This window comes from Sorghum bicolor, chromosome 1 (genome assembly GCF_000003195.3).
Source record: "Sorghum bicolor cultivar BTx623 chromosome 1, Sorghum_bicolor_NCBIv3, whole genome shotgun sequence".
NCBI lineage: Eukaryota > Viridiplantae > Streptophyta > Magnoliopsida > Poales > Poaceae > Sorghum > Sorghum bicolor.
In genome coordinates this window covers 79,392,150-79,411,990 of record NC_012870.2, presented here as the reverse complement: position 1 = coordinate 79,411,990, position 19,841 = coordinate 79,392,150, and the positions used below count along the sequence as shown (strand labels likewise).

General features: G+C 45.0%; 2 protein-coding genes across 2 annotated transcripts; both read left to right on the top strand.

Moving 5' to 3' along the window:
* On the top strand, nt 5,768–6,528 carry LOC8077983. The gene has a single exon (XM_002468585.2). It carries the CDS (start codon nt 5,864–5,866, stop codon nt 6,212–6,214), a length of 351 nt encoding a protein of 116 aa, XP_002468630.1. The 5' UTR covers nt 5,768–5,863; the 3' UTR covers nt 6,215–6,528.
* LOC8077982 (protein HOTHEAD) lies at nt 9,452–11,782 on the top strand. The gene is made up of 5 exons (XM_002468584.2): nt 9,452–9,545; nt 9,639–10,286; nt 10,393–10,817; nt 10,918–11,495; nt 11,614–11,782. Exons 1-5 carry the CDS (start codon nt 9,452–9,454, stop codon nt 11,675–11,677), a joined length of 1,809 nt encoding a protein of 602 aa, XP_002468629.1. The 3' UTR covers nt 11,678–11,782.

Here is a 19,841-nt window from a genome sequence, read left to right as displayed (position 1 = left end):
ATATTATATTTTGCCTGCTTTCTGGCAAGAAATACTCAAATTTGCAATTTACGGTCAAGTCAACCATGTGAAACCGCAAGTAAACAAAAGATCCCAAGATCCTGTACAACTGTGCTTTAAATAACATCATGAAAACAATGCTCCCCGTTCCATTCCATTTTATGATGTGTTTTCTTTAACAGATACTATTTTCACTACAGGGTGTTTACGGTGCCTACATTGAGGTGACAGAACTAAAGTTTGCTCTAAACTAGGATTTTCTGTTATGATCCTGTTTGGCACAGCTCAATTTCACTAGTAAAACTTTTTCTTTTTTACAACATAGCTTCATAAGCAACTTCCTAGATGAAGTTGAGCTGTTTTAAAAAAAAATGTCTAGAAAAATAGCTTTACCAATTATTTCATGCATAGATGAGAGAGAAATAAGAGAGAGCTACAATAAACAACTTTTTTCAGCTCACAACAACTCATGAAGCTATACCAAACAAGCCCTAAGTTATTTTAAGCTATATTTGTGGAATAGCTTCTTTGTGATATGCGGCAACTTGGGAGTTGGGACAGCAGTCAGCTGATCCTCTGACTCATTTCTTGACCGAGTTTCTGCGGATTAACTGCTATGGTATTTAGCCTTAACTAACTACTTTCGTTCGCAAAATAACAACTCAATAAACCTAGTTTGTCTTTGTGTTTGTGTTGGTTGTTCTTGAGCGTTCGAATTAACTTGGTGCCCTGTTAAATTATGTGCTAGATGCTATGTCAGCTCTTGATTCGTTCGCATGTAGAATCTAGAAAGCTCATACTTTTTCTGTGCGTGACATGTTTATTCACCTCCTTACTAGTTTTATGATGTTCACTTTGGTCAATATTGGGTCTGGGGCTCGCTTTGCGAATATTATAAAGCTCTTTCTCCGGGCTCTGAATTCTTTCAGATTCTTTGAAAACATTTTGGATGATAAATTGGAATCACTATGTGAAACATTTGGGTTGATAGACTGGATTTTAATCTACCCCTTACCCTTATAATCGTATACCACTGTCTCTCTTACAATTTACTGTGCATTAACAGTAACGGATCTAGTGAACAATACACCCGTTAAGTAGAACACTAATGGATTGGATCCAGCGAATAGTATAACCGTTATGCTCCAGTGAACAATATGTCCGTTATGCTAAATAGTGACAGATCCAATTAACAGTGTGTACCCATTGTGTTTAACAGTGATGAGTCCAACGAACAGTGTACATCCGGTTACTGCCCCGTGCAACTGCACGGGGATCCCGGCCAGTTCATAAGAGAACGGAGGCCAAGAAACACAATTGATCAAGGGAAACCGCCTCTGGTCAATTTATGTTTCTAGGCAAGAACCTAAAACTTTTTTATGCTGGATTTTGATTCAAGAGAAGGGAGGCTAAGGAACGACGGAACTGAATCTGGCGAAACCAACCTTTTTGGCGAAACCAGAAACTTTTTTCTACACCATGTTTCCTGCGCAAGAACCAGAAACGTTTCTACATTGAGATGTTTCCTTCTTAAAAAAAACTACACTGAAATGTTTCTTGCTTTTACTGTTTGGATGTAATTCTTTGGTTAATTCGGCCGATAATCCAGAATGCGCCCGCCGATCTTACCTGTGGGCCCCGCCATCCACTGTTCTTGCGCCCGGTTGTTCCTGGACTAGAAAAAAAAAGTTTTTGAATTTTGGTACTGTAGTATTTTTGTTTATATTTAAAAATTATTGGCCAATTATAAACTAATTAGACTTAAAAGATTTATCTCGTAAATTACAAATAAACTGTACAATTAATTTTTGTTTTCGTCTATATTTAATGCTACATACATGCGTCACAAAATTTGATGTGACGATAAATCTTAAAAAGTTTTTGAATTTTGGGGTGAACTAAACAAGACCTTACTTTAGCCATAGCTAGTGATGATTGGATTAGGCCTTACATGTCTCATTAAGAAGAAGAGAGTTTAAGTTACATTCCATCGTTCCAAGTGGCGAGCTGCTATTAGGATGGCGGACGACACACGTTACAAATAGTGTCGGCTGTAACGGCAGAGCGTCAGTGGTTATACTTTCTAGCTGAAACTCTTGTGCTCCTAAAACTACCACAAGGGTAGGCAAGTCCTTGAAGCCAAGCGCCACCCAATCGTCTGCCTCGTCCTTGATCTTGCGAAGTAGGGAGGATGGCGTGGAGGCTAGCTTGTCGAATGTGCGCTTGTTGCGTTCTTTTCAGATCATCCAAGCCGTGAGTAGGGTCGCACAATCAAATCCCCGACGCGGCGTATTCGGCACTGTGCTCCGCGCATGGAGTCACCAGTCAAGCAGGCAGTCCTGCTCCTGTGGCGCAAGTAGATGAAGGCTGATGTGCTGCAGCGCATGCCGTACCAAACTTGCCTAGAGTAAGGGCAGACGAGCAGGAGAGATAAACTATATGTCAACATCAATGGCCTGAAAATATCGTAATCAACATCATCTAAAGGAAATCAGTAGCTCTGGGAGCGATGGAGACGTGGCTGATTACATACATTAGTGGTGGTGTTCTTTTGGCCGGGAAAGAGAGTGGAGACACGGTTTGAATGGTGTGTAATCCAGAAATACAACGTCATCTGAAGGAAATCAGTTGCTCTGGATCGATAGAGACGTGGCTGATTACATATATTAGTGGCGGTGTCTTTTTAGCGGGGGAAGAGAGTGGAGACACCGCGGTTTGAATGGCGTTATCCGTCGCTCAATAGAAATAAAGAATAGTTAGGTCTTTTAACTGGGTGGAGTATTTTGTTTTCTCAGCACGATTTTATTGCGGAGGAACACAAGTATGCAATGTATCAAAAACAAAATATCTAGGACATGTGATGTGACCAGTGGCAATCTACGTCCACGCATGTGTGGTTATCGTCTTTATAGATAAGAAGGTCGATTGATTATAGAACGTAGAAACTGCACAAAAATCATACAATGATAAATTTTGTACGATTCGACTCAATTTTGGCCTTATTTAGTTCACAAAAAATTCCAAGATTCTCCGTCACATCGAATCTTTGGTCGCATGCATGGAGCATTAAATATAAATAAAAATAAAAATTAATTATACAGTTTAACTGTAATTTGTGAGATGAATCTTTTGAGACTAGTTACTCCGTGATTGAACAATATTTGTCAAATAAAAATAAAAGTGCTACAGTAGCCAAAAACTAATTTTTTTGCAAACTAAACAAGGCCTTTGTACGAAAAGGGGGAAAACAAGAATATAAAAGGAAATGTCACGTTCCTGTCCACACACACCAAATGGCTTCAGAATCGGGACGCATTCTTTCTGGGAAAAAAAGTCCACTTTAGGTCTCTCAACTTTCACGAAAGTCTGATTTTCATCCCTGAACTCTAAAACCAGGAAAAATACATTTCTCAACTTTTAAATCCGTGCACATTACATCCCTGACCTGGTTTTGAAAGCGGTTTTGTCTTTTTCTTTTTATTTATTTTGGCTGAATTTTTTGAAAAATCACAGTAAATCACATAAAAATCATAAAATAGAAAACTCAATTTTGTTGGACTTGAGATGAGTACATCTACACATTAAGTATATAATATAGTATGTTTTAGTACAAAATTTTTTTATGCAGCTTTAGATTTATGCTTTTCTATAATTAATTAGACTAATTATAGCTATAGTTTCTATGGTCCAATTGTGATGAAAATTATATAGTGGGCTAATTATTCTATGATTGAGTTGTAGTAAAAATTTCATACTCATTGGATCATGTATTACTTAGTTATAAATTTATTCAAGTTTATGCTTGTTAAATCTTAATAAATCTATAACTAAGTTATACATGATCTAATGAGTATGAAATTTTTATCATAGTTTAAACATATAATAATTAGCACAACATAAAAAATTCACCACAATTGGGCCATACAACATATAGCTATGAATTATTCGAATTAATTATAGAAAAACGTAGATCTAAAGCTACAACAAAAAAAATTGTACTAAAGCATACTATATCATATGTTCACTGTGTAGATCTACTTAGCTGGAGTCCAACAAAATCATATTTACTATTTTATGAATTTTGTGTGATTTACTATAATTTTACAAATATTCAACGAAAATAAAGAAAAATGAAAAAGACAAAACTGCCTTCAAAACCGCTCATAACCATGTCATGGACGTAATATGTATGGTTTTAAAAGTTAAGGGATGTATTTTATCCGGTTTTGAAGTTCAGGGATGAAAAGTAAACTTTCACGAAAGTTGAGGGACGTAACCCTTCTTTCTGGCCCAACTGTTGTAGCTACGCTACGCTTGCTCGCGGGATAACAACCTCTGAATTAACCATGGGCCGAGAAAGATTCGCGAATGACATACGGGCCTCACCGCTGGGCCATGGGCTCTGTTCCTTTCAGCCCGCGCAAAAGTGCGACACGTTGGTGGTGACAGCCCCAGCAAGTGGTTCTGTGGTCTGGGGCAGTGAGAGGAAACACCAGGCAGGAGCACTAGGACTCTAGGAGTGCAGCAGCAGAGAGATAACATTTTCTTCTTCTTCTTCTTCTTCTTCTTCTTCTTCTTCTTCTTCTTTTAAAAAAGCAGAGAGACAACGTAAACTAGGGCATTATTTTGATTCTGTGCGCCTGGCCAAACACGTTGCTGTTCCATACGTACGTACGTACGTACCCCTTGTATTGGACTTGCACACTCGCATATCCACGGGAAATTAAAGGCTGCAGCAGGCGCCATATGCTCGTCTGCGTTTGCGAAATTCCACGCGCACTCGCAACAACCGGGGCGACCCCTGTGTTGCCTGCCGTCTCGCTCTGGACTCTGGACACTGACGTCTGACGTTGGTGAGCTCCCACACACTCCCATCCCATCCCATCCCATCCCCACCACCCCGAACGGAACGGTGGTGCGGCATGAGATTCCAAGGATTCCACTCCACCACGAGCACTCGCGGGCTCGCGTTCTCCCTCCCTTCCTGGGCGATGCAAGTGCCAGCGAGCACACGTATTATTCTCGGGCGGAAACAGCGGGCTACCTGTGCCTGTGCGCTGTGCGTGCGTGGTCCATACTCCAGAGGAGGTGGAGGTGGAGGTGGAGGTGGTGGATTCGGTCCGTCTCTTCGTTCCTGCCGGTTGTGGCGGTCGTTTCCGGCGCTGCTGGGGCGGTGCGTGCGGGTGGCACTGCCGACGACGCCGCCTGACTCGGACTCTCCCAGTGATGAGCGATGGGCACCGAAAGGGGCCAATTCTCGTGGACACCGGGACGCCACTTGGTGCATGATTGGTTGGCTCCACTGCTGCGCCGGCCTGTGCGTGCGCCCCATCTCATCTCAGGCGCCGCCCGGCCAGCCACTAGCTCATCGTACGTGGCAGGTTTTTTTTCCTTCTTCGCCCACCACAGGAACCGCACATGAAAGTTGTGACGACCTCAGAGAAACCCACTGCCACCATGGTGTGTTTGGATGACCGAGTCAAAAAATTCGAGTTTGCGTTGGAGTTTTTTAAGTGCAGATTTGTTGATCCATGTAGCTGCGTATACACCCGTCCATTCTTGCTAAAAAGAAAATGGCATGTTCGAGTTGTTCCCTGGTCCCTGCGACCTCACTTGCCCAAAGCTTATCTTCCAACGCCTGCCGAGCTTATCTTCCAACGGATACTTGCCCAAAGCTGCATCCCACTACGTGGCGGCCTGGCCCCATCCTGTCCCTGTGCTTCCGCTCCACTCTGACGTCTGGCTCTATATAAAGCACCCACCAACTGCCCAAGAAAAGAACAAGTCCAACTCTCACACTACCATCAGAGCCTCGGGCGCACTCGACATACGTACACCGTATAGTTCTGTCTGTGATCCTGCCATGGCGATGGCGAGGCGGCAGCTGATGGGGTGGGTGTCGGCGGCGGCGGACGCGACGTCGTGGTGCGTGGCGCTGTCGCTGGTGGCGATGCTGCTGGTGGTGTGCACGCTGGGCGGCGCCGGCGATGGTGCCGGTGCTGCGGAGGGCGGCGGCGTGGTGGTGGTGCGGGGCGCGGCGCTGTCGGCGCGGCCGTGCGAGGAGATCTACGTGGTGGCGGAGGGCGAGACGCTGCACAGCATCAGCGACAGGTGCGGCGACCCCTTCATCCTGGAGCGGAACCCGCACGTGCACGACCCCGACGACGTCTTCCCCGGCCTCGTCATCCGGATCACGCCGTCCAAGCCAAGGTAGAGTAGAGTACTAGAGCGATGATCCATCGGTCGTCGGAAAGTGTTTGTTGGTGTTGGATCGAGTGGGTCAAACAGAGCTCGTTGCTGTGTATCGTCTCTGCGAACTGCGTACGTGCCGCAGTGCAGAGGGAGCGTAGCAGTGCAGGGGATGCCATGCACTCGTACGGAGTAGTGTAGCAGCTCTGAACGAGGCGTGTGTGTGGCTAACTTGAAGGCCTGTCAGCCTGTGTATAACTTGTAAGGGACATCACTGCCGTTGTAAACAGAGAAGTTCATGAGATGAACAAATTTCTGCTGATGCTGCTGTTGTTCGCCGATCGTCGTCTTCTTTCCTTTTTTGTTTCTGCTTGAAGAGAGAAAATTGTTGCTTGCTCTGTTTTTTTTTTAAAAAAAAAACTTCAATGGCTCAACTTCGTGCACTAGCACATGTACTCGGTTGCACGGGTTTGCTGAATTGGGTACCGTTGGTGTACTGCTGGGTGCGATGTGGCCTCTTGCTCTGCTTTCATTGACGGGTGCGCCGCCCATCTCCCCGGGGCGGGGACACGTCGCACGTGCCGGCCGACGAGCTGATGCCACGCAAGCCCAACGGTCCTCGGCCTCGACCGTTTCGTGATTCGTCTATTTCGTGGGGACGGGACTCGGACTCTCGATCGGAGGCAGAGGGGCATTGGCCAGTTGCCACGTGCTGTAGGATATTTGAGCATGTGCTAGGTTGCACTTTGCCACTTGCTGTAGGATACTTGAGCAGGTGCTCGTTGGGAGGGAAGATTCTACAGTCGTCACTGCTGTGGGCATCGGACCGTTGGAGTCTTGGGGATGCTTTAGGTTACTCATAAGGTGGTTCTTTAGCTTATTTCTCGCCTCGTTTCTCCAGCACAAATAGCTCCGTCAGCAATAAACCAGCCAAATTGGCTATCCAAGACAGACATAAGGACAGAACATCCTACGGCCTTACCTGTTAGTTTGTATCCGGCGAGAGAAGGCGTGGCAAGCTTGAGCAATGAATATAAACGGCATGTTGTTAAGAATACTGTACAACCTACTCCCTCCATTCCAAATTGTAAGTCCTTCCAAGAATCTTGGAGAGTCAAAGCTTTTTCATGTTTGACCAAAATTATAGATAGAAATACTAAGATTTGTAACGTAAAGTGAGTATACTATTAAAATATAATTAAGGAAGAATCTAATGATATTTAGTTGGTATCATAATAATAATTATTTTATGGAAAAAGTCTACATCACCCCCTGAACTGTAGTGCGGTGTCTACTTTACCCTCCGAACTCTCAAACGGTCTAATTTATCCCCTGAACTATCTAAAACCGTTCAAATAACCCCCCGAGCGATTTTTATGGTGGTTTTGCTACAGTAACTATGGTTTTGCTACAGGGGTGATTTGAATGGTTTTGGATAGTTCAGGGAGTAAATTAGACCGTTTCATAGTTTGAGGGGTAAAATAGACACCACACTATAGTTCGGGGGGTGATGTAGACTTTTTCTATTATTTTATCATATAAATTTGGTCACATTTAGAAAAGTTTGACTCTCCAAGATTCTTGGAATGACTTACAATTTAGGATGGAGGAAGTAGAATATAACATTTATGTGATGAAGCATGAATGAGAAATACTGGCGGAGCCAACAGGAACAAACAACCTGTTTCTTTTTTTCCCGTCTGCGCTAGCTGTGGCTCTAGTTAATTTCTTTTTTACGAAACATAAACTTTATTACCAATCAAAATAATATCATTACAGGCAAACAAAATCAGGAAAAGGAGAAAAATAGGTAAAATAGATGGTAGTTGATTCCATGCTGCAGCTATTAGTTCTGCTGGAAAAAGCCTACCAGTTCTAAGAACAAAGATGGGCTATGCTTTAGGGATTTATTTATATTTAATTAATTAACGTGGACATGCTAAGCCGCAAGCTTGGAGCTTGCTTACCAATCCTCACAATCTATGTGGACATGTGCTACAGGCAAAGTATTTCTCACGAACAAACATTCTCAAATGGGTATATACCATGTACTTGGAAGAGCACTATGAAAAGGAGTCGACTTGCTTAAAGAGAGAGCTTCACATGGCGGATTGGTAACGGGAGAACGTCAACATATGGGATGACCCATTGCTCCTTAGGACGTCACTAACGGTATCTAAATTGTTAGCCCAGGTGAGATTTCATTGGCTGCAAATGAAAGAGAATATCGCGCTAGCGTTTTCCATCTCGCCAGTCTTGCACAGATGTCTAGAAGGCTCGCTCTCTCTCTGAGCAAGCCCAATAAACTAGGCTTATAGCCAAGCCATGATATTTAGAGACTAGATTATAGACAAGTTGTACAACAACATCAGCTCGGAGAAGAAAGAAAACATATGACAACAGCATTTATTATTCTGATGAAAAAACTAGTTTGATTCCATGTTGCGTGATGAAGGTCACCCCTAGGTCCTGTATGCAAACATTGTTAACTATCCTGACTTGCGACAAGAACCCTCTCTTTTCAAATAAAATTCTCTCTCATCCACATTGAATTTTGCCAAGTTGTCTTGGCTATAAGTTAGCTGATATAGCTTATTGTACTTACTCTAGGTAGAAACATTATATGTTTTTCATATCTTTTCCAATCTCGAGCTCGTGGGCGATTTGATTTTGCTCGTGGGGCATCACAAGGAAACCAATCACAGCCAAACTGTTGTTAAAAAGAAAAATTCACAGCCAAACGTGCCTCTCTGCTGACAAGAGTGAGGGAGGTCATCAATCCGGTGACACATTTTCACTTGCCCAGTCCACTATTGGACCAAACAAAAGGCCTGGCCCAATTAGCAAAAGAACTACTAATACTGTAGGCTCTTTTGGGCCATCATTTCTAGCAGCCCAACGCCCCCACCACCATCACTTGTTTCTAGATTATCTTCTCATCATCCTGCTCACCTGCTGCATCATCATGGATGGCACACTGATCCGCATGGTTCACGCCATTGAAATATTTGTCCCCAAGAGTCCCGGAGTTTACCATACACTGACACACAAAGGTTCTGATGACGCCCGCCCTTGTCTTTCAGATGACCGCATCACTCGGAGACCATCTTTGCATTACAGAGACATTATCCCTTCGCCCTGATGATGATAACCTAACTGGCATCTACTCCTTATCTAATCGAGCCACAACATTGATCTTGCATATATATAACACAAAAGTCACCACGTTTTGTCAGCAAAAGCCCAAGCTGAATCCGTGACCATGCCGGTTGGCCACATGGTGTGCGGAGTTGCCATTGTGTTCGCCATCGTTCTGGGCTCTTTCTGCATCACCGTCGTCACCTCCTCGCCGGAAGGTAAGCTGCGAATGCTGGTGGTGAGCAATAGGTTTGTCGCCCATTCGATTGACTTCACACGGACACGGGCAATGCATATGTTGTTCGCTGCAGCGCAGAGGTACAACTTCAGGTTCGTGCGGCACGCGCGGGACGCGCCGCTGGTGTCCTACTACAACTACATCGTGGTGGGCGGCGGCACGGCGGGCTGCCCGCTGGCGGCGACGCTGTCGGAGCGCTCGCGCGTGCTCCTCCTGGAGCGCGGAGGGCTGCCCTACGGCAGCCGCAACGTGTCGAGCGAGGACCACTTCGCGGACGCGCTGGCGGACTCGTCCCCGATGTCCCCCGCGCAGCGGTTCGTCTCCGAGGACGGCGTCGTCAATGCCCGCGCGCGCGTGCTCGGCGGCGGGAGCTGCCTCAACGCCGGCTTTTACACCCGCGCCAGCGGCGGCTACGTGCGCGCCGCCGGCTGGGACCACCGCCTCGTCAACGCGTCATACCGCTGGGTGGAGCGCGCGCTGGTGTTCCGCCCGGCGGTGCCGCAGTGGCAGCGCGCGCTGCGCCAGGGCCTCCTCCAGGCCGGCGTCACGCCGGACAATGGCTACACGCTGGAGCACGTCCAAGGCACCAAGATCGGGGGCACCATCTTTGACCGCAGGGGCCGCCGCCACACCGCCGCGGACTTCCTCCGGAGAGCCCACCCCAGGCGGCTCACTGTGTTCCTGCACGCCACCGTCTCGCGGATCCTCTTCAGACGTGCCGGTACGACAACCTCGCGTGCGTGCGTACGCCGCCATAACGCTGTATATTTGCTCACCAGACAGGCATGCATGCATCTGCAATCTGCTGCATCGTCTGTGTCATGCAGAGGGGGCGACGAAACCCGTGGCGTACGGTGTGGTGTTCACGGACCCGATGGGCGTGCAGCACCACGTGTACCTGCGGCGAGGAGGAGGAGGCGCCAAGAACGAGGTGATCCTGGCGGCGGGCACGCTGGGGAGCCCGCAGCTGCTGATGCTGAGCGGTGTCGGCCCGCGCGCGCACCTGGAGAAGCACGGCATCCGCACCGTCCACGACCAGCCGGGCGTCGGGCAAGGCGTGGCGGACAACCCCATGAACTCGGTGTTCGTGCCGTCCCCCGTCCCCGTGGCGCTCTCCCTCGTCCAGGTCGTCGGCGTCACCCGCTTCGGCAGCTTCATCGAGGGCATCAGCGGCTCGCAGTTCGGCATCCCGCTGCACGGCCGCGGCGCCGCCCACCACGCCGCCCGCAACTTCGGCATGTTCTCCCCCATGGTACGTGCTGTGGTCACTGAGTTCACCTGCAGGCTGCAGCCCCGCCTTCATGATAACGAAACAGTCGCCATGCATGCATGCATCCAATCCAATGCAACAGACGGGGCAGCTGGGCACGGTGCCGCCCAAGGAGCGGACGCCGGAGGCGATGCGGCGCGCGGCGGAGGTGATGCGGCGGCTGGACAGGCGCGCGTTCCGGGGCGGCTTCATCCTGGAGAAGGTGCTGGGCCCGCTGTCGACGGGGCACATCGAGCTGCGGTCGGCGGACGCGCACGCCAACCCCGCCGTGACGTTCAACTACTTCCGGGACCCGCGGGACGTGGAGCGGTGCGCGCGGGGCATCGAGGCCATCGAGCGGGTGGTGCGGTCGCGGGCCTTCTCGCGCTTCACCTACGCCAACCACACCGCCATGGACGCCGCCTTCCGCCGCGCCGCCGGGACGGCATACTTCCCGGTGAACCTGCTGCCGAGGCACCCCAGGGACACGCGGACGCTGCAGCAGTACTGCAGGGACACGGTGATGACCATCTGGCACTACCACGGCGGCTGCCACGTCGGGGGCGTCGTCGACAGGGACTACAGGGTCGTCGGCGTCCAGGGGCTCCGCGTCGTCGACAGCTCCACGTTCAGGTACTCGCCCGGCACCAACCCGCAGGCCACCGTCATGATGCTCGGCAGGTAATAATGATGGAATAAAAGCTCACGTCCGTGTCCCTCCTCGTCGCTAGTTGTTTTGATATACTGAACTGAAATCGCGCTTTGCGTTTGAATTTCAACGGACCTTAATGATGAACAGGTATATGGGCCTGCGAATTCTGAAGGATAGGTGGATCAGGAAGGGAGCTGAGGACAAGCATTAGTCCGTCTATTTATCCTGGATAGTGGATAGCATTAGTTCTTCAGGAGGAGATTGTTTTGTGTAATTTATATACTAGGTTTTATTACAAAAACTGCATTTGTTGATATATGTTGCGTGCGTGATGCAATGCAACGTACTAATGCGAGAAACAAGCAGCTAGATTGTATACGTCGTCGTCGTCGCTAGGGCGCTACTATGGTCGTATTTAGTTGGTGAAGGAAAAAAATCGCGACACTGTAGAATTTTCGTTTGTTTGTAGTAATCATTATCCAACCATATACTAATTAGGCTCAAAAGATCCGCCTCGTAAATTTCGATCAGACTGTGCAATTAGTTTTTATTTTTGTCTATATTTAATACTCCATGCATGCGTCTAAAGATTCGATGTGATAGGGAATCTTGAAAAATTTTAGATTTTGGGTGGAAGTAAACAAGGCTTATTTCAGGAAGAGAAGAAGATTCAAGTCTTGTTTAGTTCACCTCAAAAGCAAAAACTTTTCAAGATTTTTTGTCAAATTTTACGGCATATGCATAGAGTACTAAATATAGATCGATGAAAATAAAAATTAATTGTACATTTTATCTGTAAATCGTGAAACGGATATTTTAAATCTAGTTAATCTATAATTAAACAATATTTATCAAGAAAAACAAAAAGTGTTACAGTATCAAAATCTAAAACTTTTTAAATCTAAATAAGGCCTCAGTAGGATTCTTTGTTACATGCACCGTTGATGTCCCACACTAGTAGGTAGCATTGGTGCGAGGACTGCGGTGTGCGGACAACATAATAGAGTGAAATGCTAAACAGGAAAAATATGAATGAAATTAAATACAAAACAAAAGAAAAGTCTGTCAGACAATCACTGAGCCACCCTGACCAGGCCCGGCAGGAACGATCCTCTACAGCCGTCACATGCACCAAGGGGAGCAAGCAGGCAGTTATAATCACGCTCTGGCTCAAAGGTCAGAGATCATCAACCAGACGTTAGTGCTTGCCTCTTTACTGGCTGAAGTTTGTTCGTTTAAGGTCATGTTTAGATTAGAGATGAAAATTGTTTGGGTGTCACATCGGATATATCGGAAGGATGTCGGGAAAGATTTTTAGATACTAATAAAAAAACAAATTACATAACTCGTCAGGAAACTGCAAGACAAATCTATTAAGCATAATTAATCTGTCATTAGCACATGTGGGTTACTGTAGCACTTAAGGCTAATCATGTTGTAACTAGGCTTAAAAGATTCGTCTCGCGATTTTAAACCAAACTGTGTAATTAGTTTATTTTTTTTATGTACATTTAATGTTCCATGCATGTGTCCAAAGATTCGATGGGATGGATGAAAAAATTTTGGGTAGGAAACTAAACAGGGCCTAAGGAACATTGTTTTCCTCTCATAAAAAATTAACAAATAATGTTTTTAATCATAGTTTATCAGTCAAATAAACAGAGAGAGATGCAGCAGTACGATCCTATGGAGCAGATAAGTAAGGTCGTACTGCACTGCTCCAGGACCGAGAGCATCTCCAACAGTTTGCCAAAAATCACTTGGCAAATGTTGTGTTTTGACAAATTGCTAAAAAAAATACCAAATTAAAAATATAATCTATCCAATAATTCATTATTTTTAACTTGGCAAAACAAAAAAAAGACCCACAACTATGTTGTTGACTGGTATCCCCTCACACCGTGTTGCTCGAATTGTGCAAACTTCGATGTCATCTCCATTGAGAAGAATCTTCGTCAAGAATCGATCTTGTTCCTTCTGATTGAGTGTACACAAAAAAATAGAAAACTTAAATATAGATTAAGTAGGCGATCGATCATATTCAGTGACGATAACACAACTAATTATATCAGGATCCCCGAACCTCTGAGTCTCTTTTTTTTGACGCAACAAGGAGTATCTAGCTCAGCTCTGCACATGAATCACGAGATGACGAAGAACAGAGATGGGAAAAAGGGAAGAAGATGTGCGCTGGAAGGAGTCCACGTCACGCGCGCGGGAAGGAGTCCTGGTCCGGCCACGAGAAGGAAGCTGCGCCAACTAGGGCATTGTCTAGTTCAGCCTGAACACCAAAAAGTTTTCAAGATTCTCCGTCACATCGAATCTTATGGCACATGCATAAAACATTAAATATAGACGAAAACAAAAACTAATTACACAGTTTAGCTGTAAATCACGAGACGAATCTTTTGATTCTAGTTAGTCAATGATTGGATAATATTTGTCACAAACAAACGAAAGTGGTAGAGTACCGAAAACTTTACACTTTTCGGAACTAAACAAGGCCTAGGAAGCCGCGCCAACAGCGCGAAGAACGAATGTGAACCTAGATACGCACGTGTATATTTACGCACTGGAGGAAAGGATATGCTAAGTTGGGATAAATGTCTACATAGCAAACTATTGAAGGCTATTTTTTCTTGTTTTGCTAAATTTTTGTGGATGCCAGGTTGAGATGGCAAATAGGCGGGACTAAGTTCAGCGTAAGCGCAGCGCTCAGCTAACTAGCTGATCACCTCTCTCTCGCTCTCTAGCTGTAGGAGCCGTGTGGGCACAGCCCAGTGGTTGCGATACACAGGGAGAGCAGGCCCATTAGCCTATTTTGAACGCAGCTGACCAACCACTTATTGGTTTCAGCATTTTTTTTACAACAACATATCATATATATTAAAGCAGTCGTAATACAAGGAGGTTCCCAAAGGAAGACGTTGATACATCAAGGTCCTCTGACCAAAAATAAAGACAGCAGCGTCGACTAAGGCGTCGAGGTAGACTTTCCTACCAGCGAGGGGTATACGCAGAGGCGTCCAGGACGCGTGCACCCAGATGGATTGACCGCGCATTGCGACGGTTGAAGAGGAATCAGTTAAGCCATCGAAGAAGACATATTCCGACAACCGAAGGATGATGTTGTTGACGTTGCTGGAGGTAGAAGAAGCTTGAACCGATATCCTAGATGAAGGCAGCATCGTCGATCCAACGCCGAAGAAGTAGCTGTCTAAATGAAACATAAGTCACAATGACCACAGACACTGTACAGGCACTAAAAGGAAGGGGACAAAAGAGTCGGACGTCTCTATCCGAACGAAGACATGTAACCATGTAAGTGTATATGAAACTAATAAATAAAGAAAAATAAGAACATAAATTAGGAAGGAGAAGAGATGGAGTTGCACAGATAAGAATGCGGTCTGTGTTGGGAACCATATCGCGATGCATGTAGGCCACATCACAGACGAGGGTCCCACCTTACAGACAGTGGCTCCTACTTCGAAGGGCGCGGGCCTCACAGTGAGCTGAGGACGGTGGACGAGATTTGGATCTCACGAGCTGGTGGTGTTGTCTCCATCAACGTCGGCAGCATGGCCGACGAAGCAGAGGCAGGCACACCTCCAGCTAAGATTCGCCGACAAGGACGGCCTTGGACGAAGAGAAGCACCGGCTTATTGCTTGTTGGAGACCGCCGTCATGGAACCGAGCTTGCAGACGTCGGCGGGGATGAAGAGGAGGAGGATCTGGAGGTTATATTGGTGGAGCACCTCAATCCTTTTATCTTCTCCATCTTTCTCCAAGGCTTTTTTTTACAGAAAGCAGATAAAATGGCCAAAAAAGACCTTTATTTGGCTAGAGAATCTTACAAGGAGTTAATAGATCGATCGAAGCTGACAATATTCACGGCTGATTGTCAAGTAGTAACGGGCTCGGCTACAGCCGTGCCATGCACATCAACAATCTTACATAGATTCCCTAAAAAAAAAATCAGCAATCTTACAGCTACAAACTTGGACCCGTTGGCTCGCTGGCGAGTGTGTTCGTTTTTCTGTCCTGGTGAACCTCACTTTATTTATTTCCGTCAGAACAAGTGAAGGCGACCGGCCGATATGGCGGTACACGGCAAAAAGAGACGAACAAAGAAGCTGACCTGACGCGACTTGATTAGTGCGGAATCCATCACAACTTGGACATCTGCCGGCGTCTCCCCCACCAACACCGGGCGACCGTGTTTAAAGAATCCGTTCCCTTGAATTTATTCATCAAATTTTTCGATCATTAAATAATATTATTTTCTTAAAATAAATTAATAAATAATACTTTTAGTTATGAATTTTTAAACAATCGAACAGGATCCCGAGCCGTGAGGCCTTGTTTAGATCAAAATCTATTTTAGATTTTAACACTGTAATGTTTTTTTATTTGATAAACATTGTTTTAGGTTTAAAAGATTCGTCTTGCGATTTATAGGTAAATTATACAATTAATTTTTTATTTTTATATATATTTAATACTCCATACATGTACCGTAAGATTCGATATAACGGAGAATCTTAAAAAAAATTTGGTTTTTGGATGAACTAAACAAGACCTAAACGAAGCTGCGCTACAGCGACCCAACGCCCAACCAACTCTCGAACTCGTCGTGCCCATCCGTGCGTGCCGGTGCGGGTTCCATTCCGTTCGCACGACGCGATACATCACGAGCGCTAGGCACGATGGGGAGCTAGCATGCCAGTTTCGTGGCCAGCGCCCATGCTTCCTCTCTTGGACCAATCCCGCAATGGCAGGATGCATTTCTTCTGGATGGGTCAAGTCGTTGAATGGATGGGTGAAGTACTTGGATAGTTCTACATGTCTAGTACTATACACCTAGCCTCATCTATAAAAGGAAATGCGGCAGGGCTATTAGTTAGCTCGACATTGTAATATGGAGAAGAAGAAGAAGAAGAAGAAGAAGAAGAAGAAGAAGAAGAAGAAGAAGAAGAAGAAGAAGAAGAAGAAGAAGAAGAAGAAGAAGAAGAAGAAGAAGAAGAAGAAGAAGTTGTTGTTGTATTGTATTTGATGAGGAGGTAAAAATAAATTGAAAACAAAGTTGTAAAAGCCAACGCTGCTGAAAATAATGTTCGCTGATTTATTGTGAGAGAAAAATACTGCTAACCGGTAGAAAACATATATCTTATAAGACAAGCGAACTGAGCCTAAAACATTCATAGTATAATGTTTGTGAGTTGGAGTGTTTAACTATAGTCGTGGCTATGATTTGATCATTCGACCGCTTATTTATACAATGACCACTACAACCTCTTATTAATTCCTGCATCATGTATTTGGTGGGGCATGGCCAAGAGCGCACATGTCGTAGGCTTTGCATAATGGGCAATGGGCCCAACAATCTGCCTTCGTGTGATAGCAGGGATCATCAGCTACAATTTTTGCAATTACAGTCTTTGTGCAAAATACGAGGTTGCAGTCATGCATTGTCCCGCGCTGGAATAGATCGTTGTGGCATTTGTTAGTAGCGCTAGTTTAGACTTGAGTAGCCGATATGGATGACCAATGATAATATTATTGTGCTTATAGTACATCTTAAATTTCATGACAACAAGAATATATCACCACTTACAACTTATCGGTGAGAGCAAAAGAAATAGTAATATATCCACTGCACACACATTATGCCACATATGCCGCACATGCCTTTTATCTTTGTCTGCTTTGAGTTATTAGCTTCTACATATCAAATTACATTGGATGCATTGGTTAGTGGAGAGAATGTAGTTTTGCAAAAAAAACTTGCAAAAAATAAGAGAACTATCACAAATTGATTTACTTTGATCACAAACAAGCAAAAATATCCTTATACTTTTCGCCACATGAGATTATATATGGGGGCATATGCTCCCTTTCACACACTAGACATGAGGGATATAGGCACAAACATAATGGCTAGAGAAGCTCACACCGGTTGCGCATTCACCACATGATCACGATGAGAGAGCAAGGCAAACAACGGTGAGGACGAAGCACATAACAAAGTGTGAAAAAACTGATGCCCAGATGATAACATCATGACCAAGGTGAGGTCAGCGATGGTAAGCAAGAGGAATGTTACGATGCTGGCTCAAGACAGCAGGAGCTCATCTAGCTTGGCGATCCTTTTGGTGATGCCCTAGAGCCGACAGGTGCAACTCCTAGTGAACCAGAGGTGTGATCAGCCCTAGTGCCAATGAGGATGGCTTCTAGTAAGCCACCATTCGAACGTCGCCATAAGTAGCTGACGCCAACAACGCCAAACCATGCTTGTCGCTAGCCAAGGTAGTGCTCGTGAATGCTAAGACAAAGACGAAGCGAAGGCAATTGAAAGCCATTGTGTTAGGTTGATGGGCCAAGACTTGGGTGGCAAAGGTGAAAGGTGAAGTTTATCATTGCTAGATGTTGATTGTCTGTGGTTGCTTCACACAGGGCTATTTGGCTCCTATTGGCTCGGGGAGGTTGTACCGTAACATACATACCTTATTTTATAGACCTCTGCCTCATTTTTGTAGGTGAGAGGAAAAGAAAAAGTAATATCACCATTACGTAAATTATGCTATTGATACAACACATGTCTCTAATCTGTTTGCTTGTCTGGAGTTATTAACCTTCTTTTGTTTGGGTGGTTAGTAGAAAGAATGTAGTTCGGTTGGGTTCAAATACTCACATGTTCGTGTTTCGTTGGACACATATGCAAGATTGTACATGACGAGAGGCCGAGATATTTGCCAAATCACACATGTATTAATCAAATTTAGTCAAGATTTTTTGTATCTAAAACTTTTGCCCACCACAGTAAAAACCAAGTTTCATCACTGATGTAACGGAATTACAATGTTCAGAAAACATTCCAAAACGTAAATGATAACTAATACCCTTCCACGCGGCTAACATATCTAAAACTTTCCTTATTTGTCTTATTTTATAAAATAAAAAATGAAATAAATATATTACATCCTAGATGATCAAAATAACTATTCGATCGAATCAAATGAATAGCTCATAGTCATTTAGGTGTACGGTGTACCGTAGCAAAGCTCAATAACAATGACAATGGAATCATACGTATTTAGCGGATATATTGTTTGAATGAAGCAAAGCCATTCACCTCCTTTGCATGTCAACAACGAGTACGCAATTCGTCTTCGCTCTACTCGCGGCCAGAATATTGAGGGATAATAAGGGCTTGTTTGGTACAGCTCACAACAGCTTCATAAGTTGTTGTGAGCTGTTTTTTGCCAAACACTTATTTTTAAAACAGCTTCATGGGTGAAGTTGTTTGTCTTCTCCTCTCACAAAGACATGAGTTGGGATGAAGCTGAAAAAAATAGCTTATTGCAGCTCTCTCCCTCATTTCTCTCTCTCATCTGTGCATGAAGTAGTTAGTGAAGCTATTTTACTAAACACTTTGTCCAAAACAGCTCAGCTTTATCTAGAAAGTTGCTCATGAAGCTATTTTCTGGAAAAAACAGCTTCACTAATGAAATTGAGTTGTGCCAAACAAACCGTAAGAATCGGAGTGTCGTAGTATGTGTGTAGTGGTGTACGTATACGTATTACATGTGCATGTAAGCAGAAGAGGGTTTTGCGACGTCACCTCAGATATGAGAGTGTGGGGTAAACCGTACCCGCAGACATGCAGTAATGCAGAGAGTAATGAGGATCAGTTTCTAGTGTCTACCTAGTTAAACCGCTCGTTATGTTACAACAACTTTGTTATCAGTTGACGCAACTGATTAGCAGTATGGAATGGTCCGTGTGGCCGTGAGAAATGCTCTGGTGGGCGAGGCATCCGGTAAGTTATGAGGTATTCCGTTACAAGTGATGACATTAGGGATGAAAACGGTACGGATATTTTCCGACCGTATTCGAGACCGAATTCGTTTAGAGAGGTTTAGATCTGTCCATATTCGAGTCCGAATATTCAACATCCGATACCGTATCCGTATCCGAATACTTAAATCGTATATTTGTGATGTCGACATCCAATCATATCTTATCCGACATGGTTGATATTATCCGTATTCGAATCCGAATCCGACCAAAAATATGAAAACAAATATGATATCAGTGATATCCGTCTGTATCCGATCCGTTTTCATCCCTAGATGACATGCTCGTCGTGGGAATGTGCATTTTAACATGATATTTGACCTTCTTTTGTCATTTTGTTGTTCATTCAAAGGTACAAGTTGCAAGGAAGGAAAGGAATGATGGATCGACTGCCGTGTTGTGTTCTCTCGCTGGACTTTTACGGGGTACTACTCACACCATTTGTAGCTTATTGCGATTGCGACGCGAGAACTCACGGGCTGTGGTTGGTTGTTTCCCATGCGAGGAGCGATAGA

Coding starts and splice junctions, on each gene's coding strand:
- LOC8077983 (XM_002468585.2), top strand. CDS start 5,864: ATGGCGATGGCGAGGCGGCAGCTGATGGGGTGGGTGTCGGCGGCGGCG.
- LOC8077982 (XM_002468584.2), top strand. CDS start 9,452: ATGCCGGTTGGCCACATGGTGTGCGGAGTTGCCATTGTGTTCGCCATC. Junction 10,287..10,392: donor GATCCTCTTCAGACGTGCCG/GTACGACAACCT, acceptor TGTGTCATGCAG/AGGGGGCGACGAAACCCGTG. Junction 10,818..10,917: donor TCGGCATGTTCTCCCCCATG/GTACGTGCTGTG, acceptor CCAATGCAACAG/ACGGGGCAGCTGGGCACGGT.